The sequence below is a fragment of the Nicotiana attenuata genome, chromosome 11 (assembly GCF_001879085.1).
Source record: "Nicotiana attenuata strain UT chromosome 11, NIATTr2, whole genome shotgun sequence".
NCBI lineage: Eukaryota > Viridiplantae > Streptophyta > Magnoliopsida > Solanales > Solanaceae > Nicotiana > Nicotiana attenuata.
Genome location: NC_031999.1, coordinates 48,542,281 through 48,551,532, shown reverse-complemented (window position 1 = coordinate 48,551,532; position 9,252 = coordinate 48,542,281). Strand labels below are relative to the sequence as shown.

Sequence of the window (9,252 nt, the reverse complement as noted above, 5' to 3'; positions counted from 1 at the left end):
CTTTCAATCATTAACATCATTTAACATGTTTTCAACTTAAAATCAATGATTTTCATGGGTGAAATTGGGTGTTTTGGGTAGAACCTAGGTTTTTCTAAAATTGGGGATTTGGACCTCAATTTGAGGTCCGATTTCAAAACAAATCATATATTTGGGTTCGTGGGGGAATGGGTAGCCGGGTTTTGGTTCGAACCTCGAGTTTTGACCACTTGGGCCCGGGGGCGATTTTGGAATTTTTGGGCAAAACTTTGGGAAATTCATTTTATGCATTCAAATTGATTCATTTAACGTTTATTGATGTAATTAAGTAACTTGTGACTAGATTCGAGCGGATTGGTGGTGGAATCGAGGGGTAAAGCTATAATTGAGGTTTGAGTTGAAGTCAAAGCATCGAGGTAAGTGTTCAATTTAACCTTAGCTTGAGGAATTAGGAGTTGAGTCATATTTGTTGTGTGTTTCTTGTGGAGTACGACGTATAGGCATGATGACGAGTATCTATACGTCAGTGTCGAGCATGGCCGTGAGTCCTAAATTGACATTTGTTGTGTTCTTGAATAATACTATGGATGAAATAGTAAGTGGACTTGTGTTGTTGAGCAAGGTTTAGCTTATTTTCTTTGTGGAAGTTAACTATGACTTAGAAATGGTGATAATAGAAATGCTAAAATCCGAATTGAGATTGGTTATAGCTAGTTCTCCCTTGCCGGGATGAGTATACTTGTACTGTTGAGTTCCCTTGCCGGGATAGAGTATTTTATGATTGATCCTCTGCCGAGGTTTGTGGTTGTGATTATGATAAGCTATGTATATTTGGAACAGGTTGCGCGCCACAACATACACTATAGTGGATCGGATTGCACGTCGCAACATAAATTAGAATGGATCGGGTTGCACGCTGCAACAGGTATATGTGATATTTATTGGGTCGGGTTGCACGCCGCAACAGTTATAGTTAAACGTATGGATCGGGTTGCACGCCGCAACAGATATAGTTAAACGTATGGATCGGGTTGCACGCCGCAACAGTAGTGCTATCATATTGTCTTGGACATTGTACTATTCTTTCGTATTTAATTCGGTTTCTGATAAGTTGATTGTTTCCCCCGAGACATGTACCCCCTTCCCTTATAACTGCTCATTACTTGTTTATTTTTCCGCGATATATTATATAAATGCACAGGTTTGTCTGGAGTCTGGTACTAGCCTCGTCACTACCTCGCCGGGGTTAGGCCAGATACTTACCAGCACATGGGGTCGGTTGTGCTGATGCTACACTCTGTGCTCTTTTGCACAGATCCAGGTGTCGGAGCAGCTTACGGTGCACAGCAGTAGTCAGGGGGCCGACCTTCAGTCCACGAGACACCGAGGTAGCCTTGCAAGAGTCCGCAGGCCCGGCGTCTCTTCTATCTTTTACTTCGGTCTGTTATCTCACGTATTTCGAGACAAACAGTTATATTTTCTTTCAAACGGTTGTATTTAGCACTCTTAGTAGTTCGTGAGTATGTGACACCAGCTCTTGGTAAGAGATTTATGTTGAGTTTCCGCATTGTTGTTCTGTAATCTAAGACTTCCGATTATTTACTTTATTCCGCTGTTTTCATGATATTACTGATAATTGGTAAAGGTAGTAAATTGGTTAATGCTAAAGGTAGTTAAGGGTTGGCTTGCCTAGCTCTCATCAGTAGGCGCCATCACGACTCCCGAGGGTGGGAAAATCCGGGTCGTGACAAAAAATATATAGGTAGAATCAGAAAAAATATGCCATGAAATAAAAAAATTGTAATGAAGTCCAAAAAATTTGAAATATGCAACTCTTATCATATTTGTTTAATTTGATTTGAATACTTAGCATTATGTGAGTCGAACTTATAATAAGTAAAAATTGGCTCAATTCGTATATCAAATTACAATTCGTATGCAGGTTCCTTCCCGGCTTACTACCCCCCCCCCCCCCCCCCAAAAAAAAATAAAATAAAGTCCAGCCATCCTAGTGGTCATATATTAAACTACTAGTTTGTTCATAGTAAAACAAGTTTGAATTGTTCTCAAGAGTTTTTTAAAAGTTATACTAAGCAGTAATATGCACTAATTAGTAAGTAGTTAACTTAAAATAAAACGTAATAACATGTTCGAAATAGAATGTTGACCACCGGGTGACATAATTTTATAACACGATAATTAGTGATGGGTCAAGTTCATATAGGACAAGTTTCGACACGAACGAAAAACATAACGATTCAAGCATTATCTTGAAAAGAGATAAATAGCCTGTTTGGCGTGCTTCTAGAATCAACTTATTTTAAAAAGTGCTTTTCAAAAAAAATATTTTTTGGTGAGTTATAATTTGTGTTTGGCTAATCAATTAGAAAAAATATTTTTGAGAATCAATTATTGTTTAGCCAAACTTTTAAAAAGTGCTTTTAAGTATATTTTTTTAAAGTATTTTTCAAAAAAATATTTTTATGGAGAAACTATAACTTTTCCGCTTTTCAAAAATCACTTTTGTTTCAACTCAAAAGTATGTTTTCCTTCTAAAAACGTGGCCAAACGCCTAAACTTCCCAAAAAAAAAAAAAAATTTCTATAAAACTTATCCAAACATGCTATAAGTGAAACAGAGTTATACCAATAATGTAAAAAAAAAAATATTATGGTAACTCTCTTTATATACTTTATACTTAAATAATTAAAAAAAGAAGATAAAAAACAAATAAAAAAGGTGAGGAGTTTGGTAGGAAGTGACATGTCACATGCGTTTGATACATCATTGAACGGTGTCAGCATTTTTTCTTTTTTCAAAAGGTGCACCTGAAAACCCACTTCTCCAAGTAAGCCGAAAAAAAAAAAACATTCACTTCTCCCAGTCAACTGAAAGTCAATCACCCTTTTTTTCTGCCGCCGGTAAGACACTACCGGTACTTCCGCCACCGCCACCGCCATTGCCGCCGTAATGGAAGCCGGCGACTTCGAGAACGGCACTGAGAGTCCACCAAGTGCTGCAACTTCACCGATCACTGAGCAGCTTTCTGCTCTGTCTCTCAGTGGCGACATAGATTCCCCTGTTTCAGTTCAGAAACCAGAGAAGGACCCCAGAAAAATTGCTAGAAAGTAAGTTCTTTGCCCTTGTGGGTGCAAAGTTGCTAAATGTATATTTTGAAGATTGTTTGTGTACATATATTTTTGTTGTGTCATGGTTTGTGAGAATTTATGGAATCAAACACTATTAACTAAAACCTTGTGGTGATTTTAAGTGGTTTGACCAACTTAAAAATCTCGAGAAATACGCTGCCTTACAGTTCATTTTCGCAAGAGGTTGTTTCAGTAGTTTGAACCCGCGACCTCCCAGTGACATGGCGGCATAGATGAATATATAATTTTATAGATTATTTGTCTATATAAATAATTATTTGTGGGTACATATATAGTTGAGCTCATTGGCAGTTTATGAGAAATTTATAGAAATATATATTAATTAAAAGGTTTTTCAAGTGTAATATCGTTCAAAGGCGAGGTGGATGATGTTGAATATTTTGACCAACTCAAAAAGTGTAAGCTTGTTAAAGAAGAGACACATTAGTTTCCTCAATGCGGGCTTGAGGTCCTTATCCTTCGGCGGATTGAACACACGGAAATTGTTTTTGATAACAAGTGACAATGAGATTTAAAGCATTTGTCACGTGCAGAGGTGTGCAGGTTCCGAGAAGCGAATGAAGGGAAGCTTTCCAGCAAGCTTACGCTTACTCTCGGCCTCTTTGATTGGTAGGCAAGCAAACTAAGCCACTCTTTTTTTCCTGTTTTGGAATCAACCACGTGAAAATTCTTGTTTATAAGGGTGTATTGACTTGAATTCTATGTTGCTCGAACTTACCGCACCCGTGTCGGATCCTCCAAAAATTCAACACGCATCCGACAATATCTGTGAAGAGTCCGAGCAACATAGGAGGGGAGCCTTGATGTAGCTGGTAAAGTTGCTGCCATGTGACCTGGAGGTCACGAGTTCAAGCCATCTGCCCTTTTTAGTCCGAGCAACATAGCTTGAGTATAGGAACTTCGCCGTATCTCTTACTATTTTTAAATATTATTATTATTATTATTATTATATTTTTATTTTTTAATTTTATCTTCATATTTTTTGATCCCGGTGGTGCCCTAACCAACTTACGCGCACCTTGACTAGTCTATGGGATAATTGGTACATTCCACCAGCACATGCATTGACTAACTCTACTTATTAAGGTTTAGGCAGATGGCAAGAAATCACCTAGTTTTTTTTGCCTCCATTGGGATTTGAACTTGAGACCTCATGATTCTCCTTCCACTTCATTGGCCACTAAACCACTCCCTTAGGTATATTTTTTTCATTATCAAGGAAAGTGTAATTTTATGGAAAAGGAAAAAGCTCCATGCAAAAGGAAGTAAAAAAAGGAGAATCTATATAAATATGTGATTATTTAGGAAAGAAGCCAATCTTCTATACAAATAGGAATCTCATTGGTGTACCAAAAACACATTAAAAAAAGAGGCTATTCCTCAAACGTCAAAACAAGCTTTGTCCCTTTAAGAGCTCTGCCCTTTCTCTCTCCATGGTACCAGATAAGTGCTAATAGAGCAACATCCCACACCCGGTGTTAGACCCAACTAAATAGATCAGCCTTCACATTATTGTATCTCGCACTATCTTAAACTCTACCACTAACGTAACGCTACCTGCAATGAAGTAGGATATGATCCATGTCATCTCCTGAATCTTTGCACATGAATACCAACTGACATGTGATTCTCCTATTCAATTTTTCGGTTCTCAAAATCGCTCCTTTAGCCATCAACCAATCAAAAAAGCACACATTTCTTGGAGTCCTTGGGATCCAAACTGGAAAACGAGGGAAACCCAACTTTTGTCTAGCAAGCAACTTACAGTACTAGCTTTTTACGGATATCTGACTCTAACTATTGACCACTCCGACCTCCAATAATCTTGGTTGTCTAGCAGTAAAGTCTTTTTATAGAGCATCTCAAGTAGATTTTCAATATCTGCCATCTTTCCATCTCAGAAGGTTCCTTCTTAATCTAAGATCCCAAATACACTTCCTTCATGCTGTATCCAGACTTGTTAGACTATTATCTCTATAGATGTTTGGAAAAATGATCCTCAGCCTGTTGTCCCTCGACTACCTGTCCCCCTAAAAGTCCTGTTTCTCTCTTACCTTAAATGAGATACAGCCACTTAATCTTTGTTTTCATAATATTCCTTCAAAAGGCCGCATCCAAAAGGAACATTGATGTTTCTGGTTATCCACTTCCTTTCCGTGGTGTCATATTTCTGTGCTACCACCTTCCAAGTGCATGCTCCTATGCAGTGTTGAAGTACACATATTCTCTATGCAGATGGCATGCTGCTTATGTGCAAGCCTGATGAAGACCTAATGCTGCATCCGAAAGCTATCCTTCTGACCATTGAAGCTATAGCTGGGTTACATATTTTTTGACAACGAGCTGGGTTAACGGCTATGAGGGCATGGAAGAGTGGTGAGGATGCTAGCGTTATGTGGACGGTAAAGGCTGAATGTATAAGGGAGGCGGCGATGGAGGTGTTAGGGATCTCGAAGGGCTACTCTGGCGGGAACCGAGGCGACTGGTAGTGGAATGACATGGTACAGGGTAAAGTGGAAGCAAAGAAAGCGGCATACCTTAAGTTAGTGGAGAGCACCAACGAGGAGAAGATGAGAGCGAACATAGAAAGATATAAGGAAGCTAGGAGGGAGGCAAAATTAGCGGTCACGGAGGCTGAGACTACTGCGTTTGGTCGGTTGTATGAGGAACCGAGGGCCAAAGGTGGGGACAAGAAGTTATTTCGGCTGGCCAGAGCGAGAGAGAGAAAGGCTCGTGACCTGGATCAAGTTAAGTGCATCAAAGACGAGGAAGGTCGTGTATTGATGGAAGAAGCCCAGATTAAGCAAATATGGCAATCGTACTTTCATAAACTGCTGAATGAAGAGGGGGCCAGAAACATCGTATTAGGGGGATTGGGGCACTCCGAGAGTCACCGAGACTTTAGCAACTGTAGGCGTATTAGGGTTGAGGAGGTCGTGGGAGCAATGCGTAAGATGAGTCGGAGAAAAGCGACCAGACAAGATCCTAGTAGAATTTTGGAGGTATGTGGGTAGACAGGCTTGGAGTGGCTGACTGGGTTGTTTAATGTTACTCTCAGGACGAAGAGGATGCCAGATGAGTGGAAGTGGAGTACGATGATCCCGTTGTACAAGAACAAAGGTGATATCCAGAATTGTAACAACTATAGGGGTATCAAGTTAATGAGACATACCATGAAAGTTTGAGAGAGGGTGGTGGAAGGGAGAGTAAGGAGGGCGGTGTCTATATCAGAGAACCAGTTCGGGTTCATGCCGGGTCGTTCTACTACGGAAGCTATCCATCTTATTAGGAGGTTGGTGGAACAGTACAAAGATAGGAAGAGGGATTTGCACATGGTATTTATTGACCTAGAGAAGGCGTATGACAAGGTTTCTAGGGACGTTCGTTGGAGATGCCTGGAGGTGAAAGGTATACCGGTAGCTTATATTAGGGCGATAAAAGACATGTATGATGGAGCTAAGACTCGGGTTAGGATAGTGGGAGGTGGCTCAGAGCCTTTTCCGGTGGTTATGGGGTTATACCAAGGATCTGCGCTCAGCCCGCTCTTATTTGCCCTGGCGGTGGACACACTGACACACCATATTCAAGGGGAGGTGCATTGGTGTATGCTGTTCGCTGATGATATAGTTCTGGTTGATGAGACGCGAGGCGGCGTTAACGAGATAATGGAGGAATGGAGGCAGGCCCTTGAGTCTAAAGATTTCAAGTTGTGTAGGACCAAGACGGAATATTTGGAGTGTAAGTTCAGCGACGTATCGGGGGAAGCAGATGTGGAAGTGAGGCTTGACTCACAAGTCATCCCTAAGAGAGAGAGTGTTTCAATTACCTAGGGTCTATTATCCAGGGAGATGGAGAGATCGACGTGGATGTCACGCACCGTATCGGGGTGGGGTGGATGAAATGGAGGTTAGCGTCTGGAGTCTTGTGTGACAAGAATGTACCACCGAAACTTAAATGTAAGTTCTACAGAGTGGTGGTTAGAGCCATGTTGTATGGGGCTGAGTGTTGGCCAGTCAAGATTTCACATATCCAGAAGATGAAAGTAGAAGAAATGAGGATGTTGAGATGGATGTGCGGGCACACTCGGATGGATAAGATTAGGAATGAGGATATTTGGGAGAGGGTGAGCGTGGCTCCCGTGGATGACAAGATGCGGGAAGCGAAGCTTAGGTGGTTCAGGCGCGTGCGGAGGAGGATCCTAGATGCTCCGATTAGGAGGTGTGAGCGCTTGGCTCTGGCAGTTACGAGAAGAGGTAGAGGGCGGCCTAAGAAGTACTGCGGCGAGGTGATCAGGCAGGACATGGCGCAACGTCAAATTTTCGAGGACATATCCTTTGATAGGAAGGTGTGGAGGTCGAGCATTAGGGTTGTAGGTTAGGGGTAGTCGATCGTTTCTCCTCGCTGCGCCGGCTAGTCCGATAGTGTTTCATCTAGGACTGCTAGCGGTTTTTGATGTGTTTCATATATATTTTTTTTTTTGTTGTTGTCTTACACATTTTGGCCTTTCCATTTATTTCTTGTATTTTAAGATGCTGATACTATTTTTCTGGTTTCTGTTGTGGTTACGGATCTATTGTCTCTGAGCCGAGGGTCTCCCGGAAACAACCTCTATCCCTTCGGGGTAAGGATAAGGTCTGTATACATTTTACCCTTCCCAGACCCCACTAGTGGGATTCTACTGGGTTGTTGTTTGTTGTTGTTGACCATGTTATACACAAGCCGGCAGATGTCTTTGGCTACAAAATTGGATGCTTTCCTACCAAATATTTGGGGTATACCCTTGGGTGCTAAAGGAACGGATGTTAATATATGGCAAAGGGTGATTGAAACTGTGAAAAGAAATTGGCACCCTGGAAGAATTAGTATATATCCTTTGGAGGGTGATTAACATTAATAAATGACGTGTTGGATGAGATTCCTACTCATATATGTCTTTATTTCCCATGCCTCAAAAGTGGAAAGGCAAATGGACACGGAGAAGCAATTTCTTGTGGGGAGGATGTCAGACAACGGAAATCAAGTTGGGTACAGTTTCCTGGGATAAGAGATCTGGAGGGCTGGACTAAAAAATTTTAGAACTTCAAAACAAAAGCCTGCTGATGAAATGGCACTGGAGGTTCAATGATGACAAAAATGATTTGTGGAAGAATCTTGTTATTGTTAAGTTTGGGAAGACCGAAGAGTGGTGCACTGATAGTGCAAAAGGTGCATATGTAGTTTCTATGTGGAAATATACTAGAAGGCTGTGAGATGATTCTTTGATAATGTTTAGTAAAAAGTTGGAAATAGCAAGAGAGTTAAAATGTGGGCTGAGAAGTGCTTTGGTGATATTCCTCTATGTGAGCAATTACCTGACCATATGCAATTACCCACAAGAATTGCACTATTGCTGACTGCTATTCTTCTGGTTTATTGATATTATATTGAGAAAAAATCTACCTTATCAAAAAAAAAATAATATTGAGAAAGAGATCTCAATGATTGGGAGTTTGAGCATGTGAAGGAACTAATTTAAAATTTGAAACTGTAAGGATTGATGAACATATAGTAGATTCTTTACGCTGGAAGAGTAAAGCATTTTCTGTCAGGGCATGCTACAGAACTGTTGCTAAAAATTGGAGGAAGCCATGTAAATTAGCCATGGAGGATAATTTGAATGACTGTCGCAGCCCCATGTTGCCTGCTTCACCTGGACTGCAAATCATGGTGCCTATCTCACTCATGAAAACCTACAAAATAGGGGCTTTACTGTATGCATTTTTTTTGTGCAGGAGCGGCTGAATCTGTTGATCACTTACTGTTCCATTGCATTTTCATCAAGCAGATTTGGTCTATTTTTATTTCTGGGAATAAATTGTCATGCAGAAGCACAATACAGGCCTTAAATAGCTGGTATAATCAGACTCTAGTGATGGGAAGCAGATTCTACTGGAATGCAGTGTCTAGTTGTATTTTTCTGGAACACACCTGGTTAGAGAGAAATGTTTCTCTGGAAAAAAAGAATTCATTTCTCATTTAGAGTTTAGGTGTTCAAATATTCTCTATTTGTGGTGTCAGAAAGATGTAACTGATTTTGCTTCACTAATTGATCTGATGTATTCCT

At 40.6% G+C, this 9,252-nt stretch overlaps 1 protein-coding gene across 2 annotated transcripts in view; it reads left to right on the top strand.

Moving 5' to 3' along the window:
• LOC109234476 (dicer-like protein 4) overlaps positions 2,788–9,252 on the top strand; it is a 64,148-nt gene continuing 57,683 nt past the window's right edge. For both annotated transcript variants that reach the window (XM_019400489.1, XM_019400488.1), the window contains exon 1: positions 2,788–3,107. In XM_019400489.1, coding sequence (XP_019256034.1) covers positions 2,950–3,107 — 158 coding nt within the window. In that variant the 5' untranslated portion in view covers positions 2,788–2,949. The remainder of the gene's footprint in view (positions 3,108–9,252) is intronic.